Source organism: Terrapene carolina, unplaced genomic scaffold, assembly GCF_002925995.2.
Source record: "Terrapene carolina triunguis isolate 2854851 unplaced genomic scaffold, T_m_triunguis-2.0 Scaffold112, whole genome shotgun sequence".
Taxonomy (NCBI): domain Eukaryota; kingdom Metazoa; phylum Chordata; order Testudines; family Emydidae; genus Terrapene; species Terrapene triunguis.
This window is the reverse complement of record NW_020664463.1, coordinates 1,987,568-2,014,245: the sequence shown is the minus strand read 5'-3', so window position 1 is coordinate 2,014,245 and position 26,678 is coordinate 1,987,568. Positions and strand designations below refer to the sequence as shown.

Genomic DNA, 26,678 nt, shown 5'->3' with positions numbered 1-26,678 from the left:
TCCGCCGGCAGCACTCGGCTTTTTTTTTTTCCCCTCCGCCAGCGGCCTCCCCTCCAACCAATGTGTCCCAATATTTTCTTCCTCTCATCTGGTCACCCTAAGCCCCACTGACATTGCAGGGGCTCTGCACTGGTACATAGATCCACCCATGTGGACGCATTAGCAGGATCAGGGCCTTAGTTGTCCCAATAGCGCCTATCTCCTATTATGTTTCCCCCTTTTGTGCCTTTCCTTCTTTCCTGAATGCAGTAGCTCAGATTCTCTCACAAGCTCTCCATGAACGGTGATGGTTATGGGCTGGGAGTAATTTATCCCTGCAGCTTTTGCATTCATGTATACATATTTCCAAGCAAAACAAGACATGGAAACCTGATGAGAAGCTTGTGGCTGCACTGCCACTTCCTACCTAAGCATGTCTTTGCCTACAGCACCATGGCATGAAAGAGCCTGCTAATGATTCTTAAATGTTCATTACTGTAGTTCCTCTTTCAGAGTATACTTCTCACCTTGAATGACCCATGTGTTGAATTTTAAGTAAGGGAGCCTATAATAGTAAGTCTGTCATGGCACTAGACTTTTTTCCCCCCCTCCAACTCTTAAAAAGCTTTTTATTACAGGACTGCTTAAGGCATTCTTCAATTAGCATGTGCTGTATTGTGGCTGGAACAGCTGTTTACCATTTAATAAAGCATGGCATAATTTATTTTCAGAGTCTAGCAGCCGTCTTTGCTGTTACACCAAGGGAGAGAGACACTGTAGCTACATTGTTCACAGTCACCAGTGAAATAGCTATAGACTCTATTATACGATCTCGTATAACTATTAACTCACTCTCCAACTCCATGTCAAGGTATGTTTACCTGACAGTCTGTGTGTGGATTTCTTAGCCAGAGATTCTATATTCTCTGTCACCTTCTGGGGAAAATAAAAAATAGCTATATATTACATTCCTCAAGTTAGGCAGCTAATTATCTATATTTATTTTAATTTCAGTCCCTCCTGCACTCCCAGGGGCAAGCTTAATAGGCACCACTTAGGGCTTCACACCTAGTTGCCTGAAAAACAATGGAATTGCTATCGCCAATTAAGCCAGTAAGGGCCTGGCCAACTGTGAACTACCCTAGCTATGAGGTTTCTGTCCATCCAGTTCCTTCCTTCTCTTCCTACCTCCCTCCTTCAGTCTTTGGCCTGAAAGACATGCCTGCTTCTATTCAGCTGTGTGCCTGGTGAGTCTGAAATGCACCCCAAAATATTTTGTACTTTGAAGCAGCACTCCAGCTGGTACTGGAGATTCTCGGGTGCATTGGGTATTGAAGGCACCTAACACTAATGAGCTTGAAAGGAGGATGCCCTCTTACAAAAGGAAGTCAAGCCTTTTTATAGGCACTGAGTGGAATTCACTCTTTGGGATGAGTGAGCAGGTAGGAGATAGGGAGCAGGGGCGATTTAAATGCAGGTTACCTACTCTTGAGGCACTTAGAATGGTCCTTGATTTCCTCCTCTTTCCTGTCCCCAAGGCAAAGAGGTAGTCTTTTGGTTCAAGCACTGGCCTGGGACCCAGACTCAGTTCCTGACTCTGCCATGGAAATCCTGTGTGACCTGGGGAAGTCTTTTAATATCTCTGTGCCTTTGTTCCCCCTTTGTAAATTGGGGATAATAGTACTGTCCTACCTCATAGAGTGTTTTCAGGCTACATACATTAATCTTTGTGAGGGTTTCAGATAATGCATATGAAGGTTTTACAAGCAGGCAAATAGAATATGCTGCATTCACTGAGTGTTAAACCTAGCTGTCACTACAATTATAGCCTATAGTACCACTGTGACCCTTGCGTTGCTGAAAATAGAGTAGTGTTCCTCTGCCTCTGACTAACCTCATTTCTTGCACCTCCAAATGATGCTGGATGGTGGGAGAAGGGAACTTCTCCGTTGCCATTGACTTTTGTCATTTGAATTGCAGCCCTCAATATGGCCTATAAAGTTGGATACATTATTAACACATAATAATTAATGATATAGTGCATGGATAACTGTATAATGCAGAGATATGGGCCTGGATCTAAAACACCTCTCAGGTTTGGGAAGTATGGTTCCAGAATTTAGCTTAGCATCCCAGGCCCATTTCAAATACTAAGATAACTGGTACATGTTTTTAGATTACTCTATAGTTTGACAGTAGAAATATATCTGTTGAATATCTCCAAATTGCGAGATTCAGTCTGTGCATGTAGATGGATTTATATGTATGATTAAGAGTAAAGCATATGTAGAAAGATGAGGTTTACATGGGGCCTATGTGAGAATAGTTGTAATGTTAATATTGACTTTACCGATAGAAGTTTAAGCATGTCATGATGCATGAATGGTGGAGCAAAACAGATCCCCAAATACTTTGGGAGGTTGTTTTTAACTTGGCTTTATTTCCAAAATATCAGTGCATGCACCACTGCGCATACGCAATACTATCTTCTTTGTTTTTTAACTGAGATAGGGTGACCAGATGTCCCGATTTTATAGGGACAGTCCTGATTTTTGGGTCTTTTTCTTATATAGGCTCCTATTACTCCCCACCCCATCCCGATTTTTCACACTTGCTGTCTGGTCACCCTAAACTGAGGCCATGTCTACACTACCACCTATGCCAACAAAACAAACACCCCCTGAGCAACATAAACTTCACTAGCATAAGTGGTAGTGTGCATAGCACTGTGTTGGTGGGAGAGCGACCGCCACTTGTTGAGGAGCTCTCTCCTGTCAGCATAGAGCGGCTACGTGAGCAATCTTACAGCAGCGCAGCTGCATCAGTACAGCTGTGCCACTTTAAGCTCACTAGTGTAGACATGGCCTAACTAAATGCGTTTAGAGATGAGCATGTATCAGGATTTTAAAAAACAACTAACAGTAAATTTTTCAGAGACCACAGTAAATTAGGCTAGAATCTAAAGCATGTGTTTAATTTAAGATGAAAATCATAGCAGCTGAGTAGGATCCAGTAGGGACTTTTGGTACCTGAGTGATTTTGGCATACGCACATTAGTTGGGTGTTTCTCCTAACATGATCAGTAGCAAAACAGTTAAGTATTAGACATTTACGTTGTTTTATTTCGGTTTGAGAATTAACACTCCATTGAGACAAATGGCATCGTTCACACCTCCAAGCTGTGTGTCATTACTGTCCACAAACTCAGGAAGATGGTAGGGCATCAGTTATACTCCATCATGTTTTTAAGGCTTTGCAAAGATGAAGGCTAGAAATACTTGCTAAAATGAAAGCTTGAGGCCTAGTCTATACTTAAAACATTGGTGTAGCTACAGTGCTTGGGTGTGAAAAATCCTCCCCTCTCAACACAGTAGCTATACCAACCTAACCCCTTAGATGCAGTTAGGTCGATGGAAGAATGCTTCAGCCAACCAAACTACTGTATCTCGGGCACAGCTGGAGCTCCAACAGCTATGGAAAAATCCCTTCTGTCCGTGTAGTCTGTGCCTATACTACAGGCTTTAGAGAAACATAGCTACTGCTCTATAGCTAAATCACTAGCGCCTATAGTGTAGATACAGCTAGTTTTTGGAGCACATTTCTGCAGCAAGTGCCATGAGATACATGGGGTCTGATTATAAAGAATGTAGTTAAAAATCTACAGTATATCATGGATGCATTGTTTCAAGGGTTTTGAAAAACCAGAATTCATCCTTGCTAATCGTAGGCTATGTCTACGCTACAGAGCCCCCTCATGCAGACTCAGCCTACGCAGACAGGAGTTTTTCTGCTGTTGTAGGAACACCACCTCCCCAAACAATGCTAGCTACATCAACCGAAGCACTCTTCTGTCCGCCTAGCTGCGCCCATACTGGGGTTGTTGTCAGCATAGCTGAGTCCATCAAGGAAATGGTTGTATCACACCTCTGACTGACATTTCTATGCTGGTATAAATTTTAAGTGTAGACAAGGCCTTATATAGAGAACTATCACATGCAGTTGGTATGGCAAAAGGATGGACTAGGTTTTCTGAAATTCTACAGGGATAGTTCATAGAGAGTGCACTGGCACTCAGGCCAGGTCTGCACACAAAAGTTAAGTTGACCCAGCTACGTTGCTTAGGGGTGTGAAAAATCCCTGAGTGATTTAGTGAAGCTGACCTAACCCCCAGTGTAGACAGTGCTAGGTGGACGGAAGAACTCTTCTGTTGACTGAGGGTATGTCTACACTTACCATTTAAAGCGTAAAAAGTCCCTTTTTTTGCGCTAAAATCACAAGAGCGTCTACACTTGTTAATGACTTTTTGTGGTGAAACTCAGAAGTTTCACTACAAAAAGAAAATCACCTTCACGAGAGGCATACAGCTCTTACTGCGGTTCTTTTTGCGCTGCTGTGAAAGTGAAGACATGTTCTAGCAGTGTAAACACCTTTTGGCCTCTCCCACAGTTCCAAAAGCAACCACTCTGGCCAGCATCTCTGCTGCTCTGATGCACGGAAGTCCGCCTCTCCCTCTGTAAGCCCCGGGAAGTTTGAAGCTCCCTTTCCCTTTGTTTGTAGAAGTGGCGGGGAAAGCAGCCAGACAGCAAGAGGTTTAAAAAAAAAATGCCACGGAAGAAACAAGGAAGTAATGGGGCTCCTGAGACATGAAGCAGGGCAGCACGGAGCACTGAGCAGGGACCCAGAATGCCTTCCGCTCACCCCCCCCCCAAGACCTATCGAGAGAACTGCACTACAGTGCTGCTCTCATCCGTGATGGAAGTGCTGCTAGTGCAGGGGTAGGCAACCTATGGCACACGTGCCAAAGGCAGCACGCGAGCTGATTTTCAGTGGCACTCACTGCCCGGGTCCTGGCCACCAGTCCAGGGGGCTCTGCATTTTAATTTAATTTTAAATTAAGCTTTTTAAACATTTTAAAAACCTTATTTACTTTACATACAATAATAATTTAGTTATATATTATAGACTTATAGAAAGAGACCTTCTAAAAACGTTAAAATATATTACTGGCACGCGAAACCTTAAATTAGAGTGAATAAATGAAGACTCGGCACACCACTTCTGAAAGGTTGCCGACCCCTGTGCTAGTGTAAACACTCTCTGATGCCTGAGGAATTAAGTGGGTACACAAACCAGCACTTTTCTTTCACTGTTTCCCTATCACCAGTGAAACTTACAACACACAAACTCTGTAAGTGTAGACATGCCCTTAGCTACCACTTCTCAGGGAGGTGGATTACCTACACCGACGGGGAGAACCCCTCCTGTCACTGTAGTGAGTGTCTACACTGAAGTGCTACAGCAGCTGTGCCGCTATAGCATTTCAAGTGTAGACAAACACTTATTCTCCCCACACATTGATCTACCCTGTGCTGTGCATCTGTGGTGTTCATTTTAAAAAATGGCTTTTTTTACACTGAATTAGGTACTCGGGTGCCACGCTGTGCGCAGTACAGAAGTGGGGCAAGAAAGAATGTTTTAAATATTGGAGTTTAATTTAGGCGTTATTTTTTACTTGGCCTGCTTATCGTCACTTCATTTGCTGCCCAAAATACAGTATTAGTGTGTTTTGGAAGTATGTGAAACAGAGCAGTTTCAGCTTAAAACTCACATCTTCTGAGGTTCAGGTTACAAACCATCCTGCAAATACCTATGCATATACTTAATTTTAGGCTCAGGAATAGTGCCACTGAAGCCAAAACAGATAATTCATGTACATAGTGTCAAAAGATCAGGGCCAAACTCAACAGACTAAACAAAAAAACACAGTGACTCTGCTATGAGGCTATAACCATCCTTCACCAACAACTTTTCTGTGGCTTTGAAATGCAGCCATAAATCATCCCAGGTTCACTTTAAAAAAAAAAAAAAAAAGTCACGAACCATGGGACTGATCCTGAGATGCACTGCAACTTAAGCTTAGCTTTGAGTCTGAAACCAAACCCCTAAGCCTTCCAACTCATAACAGATTGTTTTGTGGAAATTAACACAATTCTAAGGCCGAGTCCCATGTACTGTATGCCTGGGCTTGTTAAAAAGTAAAATAAAAGGTGTTGGGGTGGGAGAGATTCAGTTACCTATTGTAGCTCCTCCATTAAGTTTAAAACACAGCTAAATCATGCAGTGTAGCTAGAACTGCCCACTTTTAAAACAGCATTTTTAACAAGGCAAACAGTGATACAGCCTTGGATTTTAGTAGACCTGTGGCACGGTTCAGGACCATAGTTTTGGCACTCTTTCATCCCACTTACGATATAAGGGACAGATTTTTCAAATGCTCCACACCCAAAATTGTGGCCAGGGATTTCAAAAGGTACTTAGCATCCACCATCTTCGACTAGGCCTCTTAAGGGCAGATTTTTCAAAAGAATTTAGTACCCAACATGCTGAGTTCTTCTGACAATCTAGCCACCTACTTTAGTGCCTAAATTGGAGCTAAGCATTAATGAAAATCTGGCCCTGTTTATGATGCTAGACTCTCTTTTTTCAAAATCTGGCCCTAAGACTGCATATGTGTCTATAACTGTGGTAATCTTGCTGATGTACCCATTTTGCAACTGGATAGCACCACCCCTTCCTATATCCTCCCCCCCCTTCCCCCCCCCCTCCCCCCCCCGGCGAACAATGCCTTGGTTTTGTCAGTGTAAGTATAGGCACAGATAGAAATAAATCTGGAAGGGTCTGAAAACTGGTAATTTTCACCTACTGTCAAGAGGTTTTCATTATTTCCCTTTCTATTCTTCCACCAATGCTCCCCCCTTTCCTTTTTTTCCCAAGGTCTCCCTGTTTTCACAGCCATTACTGATCACTAGGGTAAAGTTCAGCTCAAATCTAAGAGCTCAATTCAGTTCAGGTCACAGGGAGTCTTTCCATTGGCTTCAGTGGGTGCTGAATCAGGCAGTATGCGAATAAGCAAGCTGAATTTGAACTCTGTCTCCTTCACCTCCAGGGATGATGCATGGCTTAACTTCAGTGAAAACATGGAGCAGTTTTCTTTTTTCCCTTTGCTAAAAGTACTTTTCATTTTATAGTGACCACTTATACAACTGTACCAGGAAGCTGAGGATGGATGGAGTGAAATACTTTGCACCCCTTGTAAAAACATGGCAAATCTACTTGCTTCAATTTCTGTAAAAATTTACTTTGGGAAATTTTCAAAATTGCCTAAGGGGTTTAGGAGCACAATTGAAAATCAATGGGGCTTGTGCTCCTAAATCCTGTCGGACACTTTGAAAAGCTCCCCTTAATCCCTTAAACCAGTGCTTCTCAAAGTGGTGGTCTGCGGACCGGTGCCGGTCCGCGAGCCATCGGCTGCTGGTCCGCAGTGAGTTTCCTCATAAGAGCGCCGAATAGGATAATAATATGGCACCGGTCCCTGGCACATTGGGAAAAAAAATTGCCGGTCCCCCACATCAGATAGCTTGAGAAGCACTGCCTTAAACCATCCTCATCATATTAAAATAACATGTTCTTTAAAAAAAAAAAAAAAATCTTTTCCATGTTTTTAATCTAGAGCCTTAGATTATGAGAGGTAGATAAATTAATTTTTAGGCTCTTTTACATGATTTTTTTTTTTTTTTTTTGCTTTCCTACAGAGTATATTGTACTGATTACATATTTGCCAAAGGCCAAATTCTGCTTTTAGTTACATATATGAAGCTTCTGTTGAAGTCAATGAGCTGGACACATGCATACAAGGAGAGTGGTTGATCATTGATTTCAGTCAGCGTATGGTAAAATTTAACATTTTGGGGTGTACTGTTTCCCCACTCTCTGCACAGTAGAATAAGAAAGTGTTTTAAATGTGCCAAGTATTCTCTCTCAAAGTTTGTTCAAACAACTCCTCTATGGAGATAATGTAATCTGAGGATTAGGTCCTGTCTCCATTTAATATATGGATAAATTGAGACAGTTTAAGTGAGTTGTCCAAGGTCATTCAATGGGTTAGTGGCAGATCCAAGCTTAAAACTCAGTTTCTGGCAACCAGCACTGTGCTAATATCACAGACCTCACTTCCTCTTACAAATCCTAGGATACATGGAAGTAATTTACCTGATGATGAGGGAAATTTAATACAGTTAACATGCAAGTTAAGTTAGAAATGTGGTGAAATTCAGTGTAATTACAGTAGAACCTCAGATTTACAAACACCTTGGGAATGGAGGTTGTTCATAACTCTGAAATGTTCAGAATTCTGAACAAAACATTATGGTTGTTTTTTCAAAAGTTTACAACTGAACATCGAGTTAGTACAGCTTTGAAACTTTACTATGCAGAAGAAAAATGCTGCTTTTAACCATCTTAATTTAAATGAAACAAGCACAGAAACAGTTTCCTTGTCAAATCTTTTAAAAAAACTTTTCCTGTTTTTTTAGTAGTTTATGTTTAACATAGTCCTGTACTGTATTTGCTTCTCTCTCTCTCTTTTTTTATTTTATTTTTTTGTCTCTGCTGCTACCTGATTGCATACTTCCAGTTCCAAATGAGGTGTGTGGTTTACCTGTCAGTAACTTTGGTGTTCATAACTCTGAGGTAACCAGTGCTTAATTTGTGCTGGGGTGGCACCTCTAGGCTTGCAGGTCATAGACCCGGCACCTCTGGGCAGTGCTTAATGTGTGCCAGGGCTTACCTGGGACCTTTGGGCTTGCCACGTCAGTTACCAATCCCAGCGCAGGCAGCAGGAGACTCATGCTGGCCACAGAGCATCCTTTCTGCACTGGGGCTGCAGCCGCCTCGCCCACAGCTTCCAGCACCACTGCCTTGCCCACACCCTCGCAGGGGACCCGCACTGGGAGAAGGTGAGAGCAGGGCCCAATCCTGGACCCCCTTGCGTGAGGGGTGAGGTGCTCTTCCCCCCTTAAGGGATTCCTCCCTGACAGGTGCCCCAATCCAGCCCGAGAGGAGAGCGATCCAGGTTCAGATGGCAGGGCCCGCAACCCCTTTGTACAGGAGCAATGGATCGGGCAGGAAGGAAAATTAACACCCCTCCCAGCATTGAGAGAGCAATGGGGCTGGGGGGATGGGGGGTGGCAGCGCACTGCTGTTCCATGTCCCCTGCCCCATTTGGAAACCAAAGCACCAGCCCCCCTAGGACAATCACACAGGGCGTGGGGGTATGTTTGGGATGGGATGTAGACTGGGGGGGTGTATAGGCATAGGCAGGTCAGAGAGTGTGTGTGGAATGGAGGCATGGGGGCTAGGCAGGGCTGGATGTATGGAATGTGTGGGATAGGGGTGCATCAGTGTTTAATTTGTGGCGGGGCTGAGCCCTGGCACCTCTTTCATTACAAATTAAACACTGTACTTAACCTTCAGGTTTCTATTCAGGAAATCCACCAAAGGAGAATCAATAGTATGATACATAATTATGTTGTTTCTTATGGGTTTGTTTTTGTGGTGGTGATGCGTGTTGGGCTTTCATTTGTTTTTTGAGCACCATGCTCTACATCCTTCCAGTATTTTGTAAATGAATATTTGTTTGCTTGCAGTCATTGATTGCTACAACACTTGTACTTAATTTCTTAAAATATAGTTTAAACACAGTTTGAGAGGATGGCTCAAAAGTTCTAGAGAAAAGCTAGGCTTGTCTAATAAATTCTCTAGTCTAAGGGATATCAGTAAGGACCAACATCATGTCCCCTAGGGATAGCCAGGACACAGTGTAACTACCTTTTAATATAGAAGGGAGCAGGGGTGCTGGAACAAGTTTTATAATGGAGGTGCTGAGAGCCATTGAACCAAACTGTAAACCCTGTATATAATGGAAACCACTTCAAACCAGAGGGTGCGGCAGTACCACTGATACTGGCAGTACCACTAGTTCCAGCACCAGAGGCTGCTGAGTCTTAACCATTCTAATAACAGCCGAGAAGAAGAACATGAGCGTTGGGTGAAAATGGAGCAGCAGTATAAATACATGACATTCTTTGGATAAACAAGAGCAGACCTGGGAGTCTGTCTCTCCGTGCATCAGTTTGAACAAGGAGACTGTTAGAAAACAGTCATTTCTTTTTAACAGTAACATTCTGAATTCATAAAGTAAAATCTTGTTTCAGTATCCAGTTTTGGGGGGGGAGAGGGGGGAACCCAACAAGGTATGATTTGGAGAGTCTGGTACGTGCTCTCACACAAAGGAGTACCCGAAGGTGACTGTTGACTGATCTCTTGATGCTTGGGCAAAACTGAGGAGAAAGTCTAACAAATGCATCGTTTTGCAGTAAATTAGATCAGATTTCCGCATCTCCGCACTCAGTCTGTGAGCTGACAGTTCAGTAGAACGTTCCCTTGTAAGGTTCGCCCTCTTAGGAAAAGGGGCAATAATTCATCATTAGGATTTCAGAGTCCAGGTGTAGATGAAAACTGATGGAGCCTCCAGCGAGGCAGGGAAAGTGCACAGAAGAAGAAAATTTTATCTGAAGCCTAATTCCCTGGTTACAGCAGAGAATAATTAAGATAATATTGCTTCAAGAGTTCTTTAATGATTAAAAATCACATATGCAGAATCCATAAATTGGAGGGCAACAGATTGGAAGGATATAGCATCAGAGATCTGTTTTGTGCGCATTGTACAGGAAAGTACACCAGTGGCAGAACAGCAGCCTGGGCAGCCACAGGAGACCGGGCCCATTCCAAGGACTTTGTTTAGATGCAACAAATCATTTGTCTGTTATTAACCCAGAGCTTGTAATTATGCAGATTGCCATAGATTTTCCTGGGCCTGGAAGTGAGATTGAGGGTTGTTCACACTATAGCAGGCAGCTCAGGGCTGGCCATGCATTACTGAACTTGCCACATTTATCATGTTGACTGATGGCAGCAGAAGCAGGTCTCAGGTCCCAGTGGTTAATGTAGTGGGTAATTAACTGTCATTTGCCTAGTAATAGGCTGATGATCAATGGTTTGTGTGGAAACAAATTCTAATCAGGTAGCTGATAAATGCTCAGGGAACGAGAGCAATTGAAATTGGGGAAAACTATGTCCAGCATTTCAAAATGGCATTGTGGGTTTTTTTTATTATTATTATTATTATTAATTTATTTATTTATGGGGCGGAGGGACCTATGTTCTTCATATAAACAGCTTTATCCAAAATGAACCGCAGCTAATATTAATCTCACGTGAGTTTGTTTGTGTGTGTGTGAGGGGGAGAATTCACTGTAAAGGAGGCATCCTCTCCTCTGCTTAGTTGAAATTTATAAATAGGTCTGGTGCTTAAAAGTGAAGCAGCTTCCAAGTGGTGTTGTTAGGCCAGAGGAGTGTACAATAAAACCCACACAAAGTGAATTCCAGTGATTTTTCCATTGGTAGGGATGCAAAATGATGGTCCCGAATTGTTTCATCGCACTGCAGTGTGCAAACTATAGTGAACCTTGGGCTTACACAAGTGTTTTATATCGAAAAAGACTTGTCTATAAATAGTAACACCACATGCACTTAATCCCCAATCCTTCAAAATAGTTAAGCATATGCTTAACTTTAAATGTGCGAGTGGTCCCACTGAAGTCTTGAGAGTTCCCACTCAGGAGCGCCGCCAGCTTTTTTGCCGCCCTAGGCGACGGAAAATCTCGCCCCCGAAATACCACCCCCGACAGAGGTAGCGGAAGGTCCCGCCCCCGAAATACCGCCGACAACCGGGACGGCCGAAGATCCAGCTGCTGCGGTCGCTGCCCCTCAAATGTCGTCTAATGGGTTGGACCGGCCCTGTTCCCACTGAATTGGATCTCAGGGGAATGGGACTATTTATGTGCTTAAAGTTAAGGGTGTGCTTAAGTGCTTTGCTGTATTGGACACTTAAAGCATAACTTCCTTGTTAATAGGTAGTTCAGTATAATAATACTTTACACATAGCATCTTTTGCAACCTGATCTGCATTTCTTGTACACCTCTAACTCTCATTCACCTCCAGGTGGGTGTGTAAGGAATGCAGAATTGGGCCCTTGGTCAGACTGTCTCAACAGTCTTCACACGTATTAAACCTCACAATATTCCTATGAAGTAGGTAGATTTTAGGCCTATTTTACAGATGAGGAACTGAGGTTTGAGTAAAGCCCACCCAGGAAATCTGTAGCAGAGCTGGGCCTAAGGCTGGAATAGAATGTTTAGAAAGGGAACATGGATTAAAAAGCACTGTGTATATATAATTTTAATCCTAAATTTTAACAGTTAACAGAAACAAAGTTGACATGGGTTTGAATAATCCAACAGGAGCTGAGTAGCACAACGCTGATGATTAAGCCGTGGTGTTCGTTATCTCAAAAAACTTCTTCAAATAATGGTAACCAGCACATCAGACAATCATTGGCAAATGGTTCAGAACTTCAAAATAAACATGCATGTATTTATGCAAAAAGTACATCTTAAGTGGAAGCAGAAGGTATAAGGAATTGGAATTAAGTAGGTTTGTTGGTAACTCGTGAAATTCAGTAAAATGGAAGGATGTGATTAAAAAAGTGCATTCATTTTTATGTTACCAAACTGAATTTTATACAGAGCACCTTTGAATTCATTAGTTTAGAACTGCTTTTAATTTGGTGTTTCCCTTGAGAGCCATTATATTTTTCTGCTGTCAGCCTGATGTTGAGGAAAAAAGAGAACTGGCAGATGTGGCGTTTTCATCTAGTTTGCTTCATAGTTAAAAACAGCATTAACTGCTATACGAAGGCAGAGCATTACTTTTAATAATCCATCACAACTATTAGGTAGTTTAAATAAAACTTCGTTTCAAAGATTGCTGGTGTGTGTAGCTAAAGTATTTTTTTTCTTTTTCATTATAATCCTCGTATGTTACAAAAGCATGCATACATGTAGGATTTTTTTTGTAGTGATCTCATTTGAAAAGTTTCAAGAAATCTTTAACAAAGAAAAATCTTTTAAAATTGTTTTTTAAAAATATATTAGGCATTTTTACCAGACATTTCAAATTGTTCTTACAATATATTATACCTCTACTCCTGATGTGGCTATATATAGTTTACAGCCTCATTTACTTTAATGTGCTACCTGAATAACATAATCATAGCTATAACTATGGTAAAGGGTTGTAAGGTGTGTGAACCGCTAATGCTTTCTGACGATTTAAATGACTTGTTCATAAAATGTTCTTTTAATAATAATGGTAAAGCTTTTAGCACTAGATGTCAGAAATGTGGAGAATATTGGCTTTTTTAAGTGTTATTTCTTTTCTAGCTAAAGTGTGTTTTAATAATAAATAGCACTGAGGCCAAGGTTATGTGGCTCTCATATTTACAGTACAATCCAAGTAGAAAGATTCTTACCATATTTCAAACTGGTTGACCTCTGCTTGCACGTGGTTATGTAACTTTCCTAATGTATTTGTCATTTCCTCATTTGCTTGAACAAGATGTTTCTTTCATTAAGAAAGGTCAGTGGAGTATGTACCAAAGAAGAATATTTATGTATAAAAACAGCATAAAAATTACTTCGCAAGGCACAGTATTATTATGGCACTGGTTTATAGAGCTTCCCAATGCTATCCCACTTTATCGGCAAGTGGCTTCAAATGGGATTGTTTCATGAGTGCGCTTGTTCTGCTAAATACCAGCCTTTCCCAAGAATGGTACACTGGGAGGTGAATGACAATTACATACTTTTATAAAGCCAAAGAAAATAAATGGAGGTATAATTTTTTCCCCTACCAGTTAATCGTATCCTTGAATATCTTCCCTTTGTGTGTCCTCAGGTTATTTGGTGTTACAGGAAACTGTGCTGCTTGCAGTAAGCTCATACCTGCTTTTGAGATGGTGATGAGAGCCAAGGAAAATGTTTACCACCTGGACTGTTTTGCATGTCAACTTTGTAATCAGAGGTAAGAGGACTTCTTGGTTTAATTCCGTAGGCTAACACTAACTGAGCCCTGATGTATATATTTTTGTTTAATGGAGAGAAAGCATTTGCTAGTGGTTGAAACACAAGGCTGGGAGTCGCACCCGGATTCGTTTTCCAGTATTGCCACAGACAACCTGTGTGACCTTGGGCAAGTCACTTAAACTTTTCGTGCCTCAGTTCCCTCATCAATAAACAAGAATAATGATACTTCTGCTCACTCACAAGGGTGCCTGTCAAGCTTAATTAATTAATATTTATAAAGTGCTTCGAGATCCTCTGCTGTAGAAAAGTGCAAAGGAGTACCATTTATCATTATTATGTTAATTTTATTTAAATTCCTCAGCTTTGTCAGTTGAATTTCTTTTAAAAATACATACTATTTCTTTCTGTTGACAGAATTCTTATTGTTTGAATTCACAGGACATTGCATTCCATTGTTCTTTGTAAATCAGCATTGGAATCCTGTGCCATGTTCTTGTGACATTATAAACATTCCAAGGCCCCAATCCTGCAAAACTTGTTCTGTGCCAGCATGTACCTGCAGCTACATAGAGCCCCATTGACATTCATCCAGGTAGAACTTGTTGCAGGATCCGGGTCTAAAACTGCAAAATCACAATGGTTGAGATTTTCAAAGTCAATTAGGATATTTGGTCACACAAATGAAAATCTCAACCTATGTCATTGGGGTGGAATCTTGGCCCCATGGAAGTCAATAGGGGTTTTGCCATTGACTTCCCTGGGGCCAGGATATCACCACTGGAAATTAAAGAACTGATTCATATGTACTATTTTATGTACGTATTACACTGCCTCAATTATTATATAATCCTACATTTAGTAACACATTTTACAGTTTACATTTCTTTTACATTTGCATAAGAAGAAATACTCAGCATGCAACTTTCTTAGATAGTAACTAAAAATTACTACAATAATATTCTAATGTAATATTCACCAAATGTAAATCTAGCCCTAAATAAGCCGTGCTAACTTACCCTGTACTGCAGTGTATTATTCTATAGCATTGTAGTAATTTAAAAATCAAGCATCCCCAGAGCAACATAAAATGTACAACTGCTAATAAGTATAGCACGGTACAATTACACTCTAAAAAAGCGAAATTGACCTTTTTCATCATGTTGCATGGAAAATTAAAATATCAGACAAATAATAACCGCAGCTTAAATGATATAATAATGCAAAGTAATTATAGGTTGTAATGCTATTTACAGATCCTGTATCAATTTTGCCTTGCTACAGAACTAAAAGGCTGTATTCAAAATAATGTCTACCCTACCAATAGAACCCACTGAAGTAAGACACACGCACTCCTAAATTCAGATTCTAAAATCTTTCACATCCCTAGTGCTGCAAACCACTGTTCTAGTATCATTATTAAAGTGCCTAATATATTTCTGTTGTTCGCTTCATTTATTACATGCCATAATGGGGCTGCATATCTTTAGTGTTGGTTATGCACAATTAGCACTTAGTTATTGTCTTGTCACTTCAGCCCATATAAGACAAACTTCTTTAATGCAAGAAGTCAGCTAATCTTCATCAGTCAAGCAAAGCAGACAATTTTTGTTATCCTGAACACAAAAGATTCCAACTTTTTAATTTAACCCCCCAAATAACCCCCCAAAACATTAACTATAATCCTTTTCCTATTGCCATAAATGTGAACTAATGTGTGTCTTCATAGTATGAAAAGCATCAGAGTGGTGATCTTGGACGATTTAGGTTCCTATTAGGAATATCCTCTGCTGCTTTTTAAATGAAGAGTTTTAGTGGGGGTCTAATATTTTTGGATCCACTTTGTTGTTGTTGTTGTGGGTCTGTCATCTCTGAGCCTCCAATCTAGTGCCTCATTTGGGGTTTTTAGGCTTTTCCTGTGCTTTGGGTAAGCTGCAGGCCAGAGTGCTGATACTTATCAGCATAGGTGCTGGAACTAGCCATGTTGGGGGAGCTGCAGCATCCCCAGGGTTGAAATGGCTTACAGGGCTTACAGTTTGGTTCAATGGCTCTCAGCACCCCCACTATACACATTGTTCCAGCCCCTCTGCTCATAAGTAGAAAGCCTTATGAGAAGGGTCAGGGATCCTTGATCACACAGGGATTGCCATACCTGGCGGACACATGGTCCATCTAGTCAAACCAGTGGCCAGTACCAAGATGTTTCAAAGAATTCCATATATTGGAACCTCACAACACAATGGAGCACAATCCTGATCATGGTCTCTGGGTACTATTGTAATATAAATATTTAATAATAATGGACAATAACAAAATAACCTATCCATAGAGTATGTTTCTTCCTCACCACCTGACATTGGTGACTATCTTATGCCCTTAAGTATTATGATTTGTACCTCTTCTTTTTATTTTGTTTTATAAATTCTAATTTATAGATGTGCATATTATCCATACAGATTTCTAATCCTACTAAACTCTTGAATGATATCTTGTGGCAATGAGTTCTGCTGCTTATGTATTTCATATTAGAAGAATCACATCGGTGTTATTTGATTTCCTTTCTATTTCCTTGCATTTTTGTATTACGTTAAGGTAAATAGGAGTGCTGGATTGACCTCCTGGTACCATCCATTATTTTGTATACCTCTATCATCACACCTCATTATCTCCTCTTACTCTTTTCAATCTCCATACCTCCAATAATTTTCCTTGCCCATCTCAGGACCCCTTGTATTTCCTCTGTCTTATCTTTGAAAACCAAATTCCAGGTGAGGGTGTGTCACAACTCTAGTGAAGCACCCCCCTCTTGGTCACTCCCCAGACTGGTATGAGGGGATGCAACCACTGACACCATGTGTGTTTAAAGCTACTGGAGTCTGAACAGAGTCCAGGCACTGCTGCTCTATTGGAGACGCTGAGCTCCCTCTCGGGGTGCAGATTCTGTGTCTAGTATCCCCACCTGAGAGTTGTGATTACATGGTTCCCTGCCCAGCCACTAGAACCAGAGCTGACCCCTCAGGCTCCACCCATAGCCCCGATAGCTTAAACACGTCCTCTCCCAAAACTCCACAGGAAGATGTGAGCCTTCTGGTTTTCATCCTCAAAGGGGCATGGGGTAGGCGTAATGCTTACCACACAGAGACAGACTTTGCATGGGAGTCTAAGCCACCATTGCCCTTTTCTTAACAGATAAAGCACACAGCAGGGCCGTCCTTACCCATACACAAAGTACGCAGCTGTGTAGGGCACCAGCCCCTGCTCCGTCTCTTCCCACCCCTGCTCTGCCCCAACCCCGCCTCTTCCCACCCCTGCTTCTCCCCAGCCCCGCCCCCACTCCCCTGAGGAGTGCAGCAGGGCTGGGCCTGCACTCACCGGCGGCGGGAAGTGCAGCGGCCCGGCCCCAGCCGCACCGCCAGTGAGTGCTGGGGGGTGGTTTCCCCCTGCCCCCCAAGCCAGCCTCCCCATCCCCACAGAGGCCTGGGGCCCCACATGCCCACCCCCCACCCGCAGAGGGGCTGCATAGTGCCCCAGAATAGCTAGGGACGGCCCTGGCACAGAGAGTGCTGATCACATAGAAAAAAATACATCCTGAATGGTCCTTGGGGGACCTTCTGAGTTCGAGTATGCAGGGTTCCCTCCGCTTCATCACATCAGGTTGCTGCAGCAGCTTTTCTCTGCTTGATTTGGTGAAAATGGCCAAAGACCCCAAAGAGATTAGCTCCTGTCCTTTTTATAACCTTCCAGTCCCTTTGTCAGGTGACTCCCAGATCAGCCTTCTCAGGTGATCCTAGACCCCTGCCAGGTGACCTCTTTCCTGACAAACCAGTTCTCCTGGGTGGGAGCCAGTCTATTTTCTAGGATGGTTGTATTTGAATAGAGGAACATCCCGAGTTAACAACCTCTATAGTCAGCCCTGTATTAGTCTCTGTTGGAATTTCAGTACGATATGGAGGTAAAAAGGCAAAAGAGAAAGCCCCACTTTCAAAATGGAGTTTGCATCTTGGTGAAGACACACACAGTGTTCATAATCTCACAGAATTCATAAATTGTACAGATGTGCTCTGTGCCAACAATACCATTATACTTCTATCCCTTTTCCTATGCTTGCCTCCTGTGTATGAAATATCATTCCTGAGCTGACTCACTAAACCCACTGTTCTCATTCAAGTAAGACCCATTTCTACCACTATCCCTACATGAAATGAGTTGAGATCAATATTTTCTTTAAACACACACGCGCGCATGCATTGAGCTAACAAAACATGCCAGCCATCTCTCGGCTTATATATTAGATCCCTTTCCTCACTCCCTGTTTTTTGTCCCTTTTCATTGTAAACTCTTTTGGGCAGGGTTTGTGTCTTTAGGGCAGACTTTAGCATATTTGGAGTGCTCTTGTAACATAACTGATAGCAATATACCATTCTTCGTATGTGCTAACATTTTAATTGTTCAACTATGCTATGCACTGGGAAGAGGCTCCCAGTAAGCTGTTAGCCGTTAACAGGTCTTTTTCCTAAGTGAATATAGTTAAATTAAAACCCAGCAATGTTGATGAGTGGATTAAATTATTACTTTAAATTTGCATTAGTTAACACTGAATTTCATCTGCCATTATGCTGCCTGCTTGTTTAGCTTTGTCAGGTCTGTCTGAAGTTCCTCAGTCTTCCTTAGATTTAACTAACCTAAATAATTTTGTGTCATCTGCAAATGTAGGTTCTTGACTGTTCATCCTCTTCTGCGGGTCATTAATGAATAGACGAAGTCACATCCTGTGGATCCTTGGGGCAACCTGGTGTTAAGTTTTTTCTGTGCTAAGCGACATTAAGAATAGGTGTAATGTTTGCTATGCTCAGGTAGCCAATTTCAATAAGTGATGGTATTTATTATTATTATTATTATTTTGGTGGAGCTCACTTCATTCCTAAATTCTTTGGCTTTATACAATCTAGTCCTGGTTGATCTTTAATTCGTCAGCTTATTCCAACATCTTCTCTTTAACACTCAAATACATCTTTATTACTTGAGAAAACTACAGTAGATCTCTCTACAACATCCTCTGTGCCAAAAAGTGATGTGAAGAAATAATTTAACTCATCTGCAATATCCTTATTCTCCTTAACTGTTCCCTTTATTTTCTAGTAGTCTATCAGACCTCCACCAGGGTTCTACCCAGTGTGTCACTGGGCCCTGACTCAGTTTCCCCTTCTTCCCCAGGTTAAACAACTTAGACTTCATCCTGGTGTTTTCTCAATAGCTCTCCCTTTTGAAAGTCTGGTTTATTAACATTAAAGTCAAAACACCCACAAATCTTTCAGAAATCTTTCCTGGTTGGCTCCGACCCTGAGTGCAGGCTTTCCTCCAGCAGACTCCTGCTCTCTGCATGTCTGTTTCCCAGGCTCTCTTCTTAGGAATGCTGGAGAGTCACTTAGCCTAGTCCTCCGCACTGGCCCTTTCCTGCCCTTTAATGGAGCATGCACAGCCAGATCTGCTCTCCCTGGAGTCTCTCTTGTGACTTAATTTGGGCTGCCATCATATCTCCCAGCAGGCCTGGTTCTTAGACACATGCTCTCCATTACGTGACCCTTTTATTCCTTTCTTCCAATGGGGGAGAGAGGATAAGCCTGACACAGGGACCCAGCCCTCTTAGGAACCAACTCACCCAGTGACAAGACCCAGCAATTCTGCTGCTTGGCTATATATTCTTGATAGGTGCTTTTATATCTTAACCATTCTCTCTTCAAGGGCCTGATTCAAAGCTTATTGAAGACAGTAGAAAGACTCCCTTAGATTCAGTATATTTTACATCAGGACCTAAATTCGCTCTTAAGTAGGAGAGCTACCATTTATTTTATCTATTTCTTTTTATGACTTCACTTAAGCTAGATCTCCATAGTTTGAAGGATAAGGTTGGTTCAAACTATCTTTTATCTTGCCATTTGTCCTTTCTTTTTCCTTCCTGCCTTTGCTCTTTTTTTGTTTTGTTTTGAGGGGTATGGTTCCTGCGTGTCTCTTATGGTATGCCTATCTCCATTCTGGGTCTAAAGATTTTAATTTTAATTTTTTCACCTTTGATTGTAGGGTCGCTGTGACTAGCTTCCTCTATTTTTTTTAAAACCCGTCTTTCTGAAGTTTCATACCAGAGAGCTAATTCCTCCCCTAAGGATTCTATGGTGGTCACTATGATGTAGTCACTTACATGGTTCAAATGCTGCCCTTTGCTCCCCACAACCACTTTCAACCTCTTCTCCCAAGTGGAAAAAGCTTTACCTTCTCTCAGCAATAGCCCCAAACCAATCAGCTGATCCGGGGTAGCTTCTAGAGAACAAATATTGTCATAATGGAAAATAGAGAACAAATTAAAATAAACAGGCGAAGACTGATGTTGCAGAAAAATGTTCCCTCAAACTTTGACAAGTGTGCCAAAAGAGAATGTGCAGTAGCTGAAGTTTAAATAGAAAATCTTACATCCTGGGTTCAGCCATGTCCGTGCTTGACCCGCTGAGCTAAACTTGCCGATCTCACTCAACATTCAGCTCTTATACTTCCCAGAGTTTGTCTCCCTCCTTTCCCTCTTTCGACTCATTTTCTAGCAGCCTGACCCAATAGGCTCCACCCCATTCATCATCTCCTAGATAATTCCTCTCCACCTTGCTGGACCAATTTGGGCTATGGTTTAAAACTCCCATCTGACCACCACCACCGAGGGACATTAAACCTCATCTTCTCTCCTTTTATTTTTTCTTGGAAATACTCTTTATCTTAACAACTGGGCTTTAGTTTGTCTGGCCAAACGTTCATCTAAGTCCCAGTCCCAGTATATAAACACTTTCATCTGGCATCCTATAAAAATATAGAAGGCCTACACTGCATGACAAAATTGTTTTATTCTTTATCAGACATAATTTTATGTGGATGATAATATTAGATTTGTATATGTTTAACTCTAGCATTAGATTCCTACAAGACCTCAAAGGTGAGGTTATTCACCAACTATTTTAGAATACAGTTTAATACCTGTGGATAGAAATCCCATGCTTGAATAATAAGAGCATAGAAGTAGGAATGTACTACCTGACCAGGATGGTGATGGTGATTGTGAAATGCTCAGGGGCAATTACAAAAACAGAAAACCCAATAATAATAATGGGGGATTTCAACTATCCCAGTATTTACTGGGTACATGGCACGTCAGGATGGGATGCAGAGATAACATTTCTAGACACCATTAATGACTGCTTCTTTGAGCAGCTAGTCCTGGTTAAACTGAAATTAAAAGGAACAATCACAAGAGTGAAATGCCTGCAAGCTGCATGGAAACTATTTAAAAACACCATAATAGAAGCTCAAACTAAATGTGTACCCCAAATTAAAAAAATCAGTAAGAGGACCCAAAAAAAATATGCCACCATGGCTAAACAATAGAGTACAAGAGTCTTTTAGAGGCAGAAGGACGTCCTTTAAAAATTGGAAGTCAAATCTTACTGAGGAAAGTGGAAAAAAGCATACATTCTGTCAAGTCAAGTGTAAAAGTATAATTAGGCAGGCCAAAAAAGTATTTGAAGAGCAACTAGCAAAAGGACATGAAAACTATCAGCAAAATATTTAAGTACCGTATATACTCGTTCATAAGCCGAATTTTTTAGTAAAAAAGGGAAGCACCAGAGAAGGGGGTCGGCTTATGAACGGGTATAAAGAGAGAGAGGTGGGACACAGCCCCTCCCCTCAACAGAGGGAGCAAGGAGAGGCAGCACAGCCAGCAGAGCCAGAAGGGAAGAGGCGGGGCCAGAGTCTCTCCGCTTCTGGCCACGCTGCTCTCCCCCCCAGCCTCCGAAGCAGCTGCAGCTCGGGGGGGTGGCAGGCTGCAGCCGTGCTACTCGACCTCACCCTCCAGAGCGGGCTACGGCCCCACTGCCCGGGTGCCGGAGCATGCTGCAGCTGCACCGCCCAGGCGCCGGAGCACGCTGCGGCCACACCGCCTGGTCCAGCCTGCTGGAACATGCTGCGGCCGCGCTGCCCGGTCTGACCCGCCGGAGCAGACTGCAGCTGTGCTGCCCAGCCTGCCGGAGCAGCTCCAGCCAGGCCAGAGACATCCTCCCCTGGCCCTCCCCAGATAAGGTGGGAAGGGATGGGATGGGAAGAGTGTGGGGGTCCTGGGCTAGGGGTGGGGTCACGTGGGGGGTGGTCACAGGGATTACTCCCCTGACTCCCAGCTTCTTCCCCCCAAAAAATTTCCCCACCAGTTACTGTCCCAGCCCGTCAGGGTAAACAGCTGGCGCACCAGAACACTTTGTTTCCTTAGGTTTACCTCCGTGCCTGCGGACGCTCGAGGTAAACAAACCATCTCGGCCTATCAGCAGCTTATCCTGATGGCCCGGGAGCCAAAGTTTGCTGACCCCTGAATTATAGGGTCGGCTTATGAACAGGCTATAAAATTTTTCCATTTTTACTTATTCATCTTGGGGGGGTCGGCTTATAAATGAACTGGCTTATGATAAAGTATATACGGTATATCAGAAGCAGGAAGCCTGCAAAACAATCAGTGTAACAACTGGATAATTGAGGCGCTAAAGGAGCACTCAAGGAAGACAAGACCGTTGTGGTGGGGAAACTAAATGAATTCTTGGCATCAGTCTTCATTGCAGAGGATGTGAGGGAGATTCCCACACCTGAGCCATCCTTTTTAAATGACAAATCTGAGGAACTATCCCAGATTGAAGTGTCAATAGAGGAGGTTTTTGAACAAATTGATAAATTAAACAGTAGTAAGTCAGCAGGACCAGATGGTATTCATGCAAGAGTTTTGAAGGAACTCAAATATGAAATTGCAGAACTACTAACTGTGGTATGTAACCTATCGTTTAAATCAGCCTCTGTACCAGATGTCTGGAAGATAGCTAATGTAATGCTGAGGTTTTTTTAAAAAGGCTCCAGAGGCGATCCTGGTAATTACAGGCCAGTAAGTCTAACTTCAATACCAGGCAAATTTTACTATAGTAAAGAACAAAATTATCAGATATACAGATGAACACAATTTGTTGGGAAGAGTTAACACAGCTTTTGTAAAGGGAAGACATGCCTCTCCACACCATTAGAATTCTTCTAAGGTATCAACAAGCACGTGGACAAGGGTGATCCAGCTGATCTAATATACTTGGACTTTCAGAAAACCTTTGACAAGGTCTCACACCAGAGGCTCTTAAGCAGAGTAGGCAGTCATGAGGGAAGGTTCTCTTGTGGATCAGTAACTGGTTAAAAGATAGGGGGAAAAGGGTACGAATCAGTTTCCACAGAGGAGAGAGGTAAATAGCAGGGTCCTCCAAGGAACTGTACTGGGACAGTGCTGTTCAGCATTATTATAAATGATCTGAAAAAGGGGGTAAACAATGAGGTGGCAAAGTTTGCAGATGAGACAAAATTACTCGAGATAGTTAAGTCCAAAGCAAAGCAATGGCAAAAGGTTACAAAAGGATCATGAGTCATCATGGATAGTTCTCTGAAAACAATGTGCAGAAACAGGCACACGCACACACACAAAAAAGAAACTAACAGAAAAGAACATTGGGAACCATTAAGAGAGGAATAGAGAATAAGACAGAAAATATCATAATGCCACTATATAAATCCATGGTGTACCTACACCTTGAATACTGTGAGCAGTTCTGGTTTCCCCATCTCAAAAAAAGATACATTAGCATTGGGAAAAGTACAGAGAAGGGCAACAAGAATGATTAGAGGTATGGAACAACTTCCATGTGAGGAGAGATTAAAAAGACCAGGTCTGTTCAGCTTTAGAAAAAGAGGAGACTAAGGGCAGATATGATAGAAGTCTATAAAATCATGACTGGTGTGGAGAAGGTGAATGAGGAAGTGTTATTTGCCCCTTCACATAATGAAGAATCAGGGGTCACCCACTGAAATTTATAGACAGCAGATTTAAAACAAACATGAGGAAGTACTTCTTCGCACAATGCATAGTCAACCTGAGGAACTTGTTGCCAGGGGATGCTGTGAAGGCCAAAAGTATAACGAGATTCAAAAAAGAACTAGATAAATTGATGGAGACTAGGTCTGTCAACTGCTATCAGCCAAGATGGTCAGGGACCCAACCCCATGCTCTGGGTGACCCTAAACCTCTGATTGCCAGAAGCTGGGACTGGATGACAGAATGGGTTACTCAATAATTGCCCTGTTCTCTTCATTCCTGCTGAAGCATCTGGCATGGGCCACTGTTGGAAGACAGGATACTCGGCTAGATGGACCATTGGTCTGACCCTGTATGGCCATTTTTGTGGTTTTATGAATTTAAGATTTTCCATTCCAAACTTTTAATAATCTTTGAAAAGCATAGCAAAAAGAGGTGTACTTTATTGGGCTGCAGTGAGTGATATCGTATATATGGTACCAATTCTTACCAAGGAAAGCATGTAAAGCCCGTAACAAATTAGACATTAGCCTTTGATGTTATAGGTCTTTTGACAGGACCCTAAAATTAGCAAACCATAGGTATATATTAATGAACTATGAGGTAAAATAAAAACTAGTCTATTGAAATGTATGCATAGCATTAATCAGAGATACATTGGCAGATCAATTAAATTTTACAAAAATTGGGAGGGAGGAGAATAAGGGACTAACTGTAATTGGATGCAAGAAAAAGTTTAAGGGTGTTTTATATCTGAATGAAGAGATTGTATGGCTGCTGATCCTAGGAGAAATCTATTAAATGCTTCCACATTTTGTTTCATACTTTGTGCCACAACAGCAGAGGAGGCACTTTGAACACAGCCATCTTGGTTCCAAGCCATTTTTCTTACCTTCTCCTAAGAAGTCCCCACTGCATTGTCATGCATCTTGTACTGACTGCTACAGTAAAGATGGCAGGTAATTGTGAGATCCCTTTAGCACTTGGCTCTGGAAAATGAAATGGCTGTTTCTTGGAATGCAAGTTTTATACTTCTTGTGATGATCCACGCATGCCATCTGTTTCCAAACAAGGTGGTAACAGAGGTCATTTCATGATATAAATGGCCTTCATTTTACCATTTTAAAATATGACAGGAGTTTAAGGATGGAGGTTAATTATATTGGCCATTCCACTAATATCACAGACATGTCAAAGGTATTATCGTCAATTTATGGCCAGTAAGTCCAATCTGTCATGTTAATGCTGCCTATAGTACATTTTCCTGCTCACCTTTGCATGCTTATTAGGTGAAATGTACAAAAGATTCTAGGAAAGAAAACGTTGCACAGCACCAGCCACTACCATCTGCCTGATATAGCCAGAGATGAAGTAAAAGCCTTACCTCGTTTTGCAGACACCAGTTAATGTAGAAACCCTTTGCTTTACCAGAAGTCCATTTCCACGCTTTCTCCTTCCCCTCTTTTCCAAAGGGAGCTGTGAATGCTTTCGGTTGAGTCTCTAATTTATGAAAGTGGAAATAATGTAATCCCATCTAGGAATGAAGGAATCTCCAAAATGTGGGGCTTCAGATGCTTATCTCATCTAGCCAACTCATAGGTCTGAACATTTAACAAGATTTTGGCACTTTGTTCCAGTCCAGTTTCAACTAGAAGATACCAAACCTATTTTTGAGGGTCAAATAAGATCAGAGGTTTGGGAACATGGGGGGGCGGGAGGGGAAAGACAAGAGATTTTACCTTATCTCCACCAATTAGTCTTCTCATATCCTACTAGTGTATTAGTACAAAGTGTCATTGAATGTGAGTTGAGCTTCCATTCGGTGCTACCCCTTTGTCACCAAAATACAGTTCACAGGTATAACATTGCGGGAAAAAGGTCTAAGGTCAAGGAGATAACATTGCAAAAGCAAAATGTTATGGGAACAAATCTGCAGTTTGTGTAAAAGTATCCCTGCTCATTTCTAGAATAGGACAGTGCACTCCCTGCAGATTATGAGGTTGGTGGGTGAGGTAGGTCTTTAGGGCTGAAAGATTAAATAAAATAGTGATATAGGATTTTGTCATCTTGGAAGGAAAGACGCAAACGTTAAAAAAATCGAAAGCTTTGCAGCTTAAGTTAGTTTTGCTTTATGATGTATTTTAAATATTTTAACCAAGTTATCCCTGGGTTTGTTTTCTCCTTTAATAACTGTTTTATTCTGGAAATAATCCTTGTGTTACCCTGGACCCCAAAGGAGTATTTGAATGATTGTATGGGTTTGAAACAGTGCATTCTGCTAGCCAAGCAGATGTAATCATGTCTCCCTCTAGTGGCTGGCCCACAAAGAGTGGCAGCCTGATGCTTACTCATATTCTTCAAATAGTGGGAGCTTGCATTATCTGTACTGAGTTCCTACGACCTGTCCCCATCAACATCAATTGTCATATATTCGTCACACTAGGATATTGTTTTCAGTGTCTTATTTATTTTATCATCCAGTGCAAATACTCATGTAATAGAAAATATAAATGAATAATTTTGTATTTAAAGTCAAACATGCTTATTTTTCTGGAAAATGAACTTGTATGTGAAAAGGCCACCTATGTATAACTTCTGTATCTAATCTGGGGAGCTGCGGTCACATCCATACACCTTTCAGGCAAAAAATAGACTAGGATTCAGTTTGGTTTTGGGAATATTTGAAGAATCAAGAGTAACCTGAAGAGAACTAGTTCATTTCAATAACTCTCCTTTTCAATATATCGACTCAAAATATTTTTTCTGGTGCTTACAGCTTATATAGTGGGATTGGGGGAAACCTGTAAATTGTATAAAATAGGCTTGACCATAAATAACTTAAAGATTTCAGGATCATTCCATAATCTGTATTTTCAATCATCAGCAGCAGCAGGCAATAATCCTAGAGGGAAAAATCCACAAATAGACAAACCAATTTTCCTTTAAGAGCAAAGCT

General features: G+C 41.7%; 1 protein-coding gene across 4 annotated transcripts in view; it reads left to right on the top strand.

Moving 5' to 3' along the window:
* The window catches only part of LMO3 (LIM domain only 3), a 76,456-nt gene that overhangs the window by 47,510 nt on the left and 2,268 nt on the right, over positions 1–26,678 (top strand). For all 4 annotated transcript variants that reach the window (XM_024202695.2, XM_024202694.2, XM_024202696.2 and 1 more), the window contains exon 3: positions 13,676–13,801. In XM_024202695.2, coding sequence (XP_024058463.1) covers positions 13,676–13,801 — 126 coding nt within the window. The remainder of the gene's footprint in view (positions 1–13,675; positions 13,802–26,678) is intronic.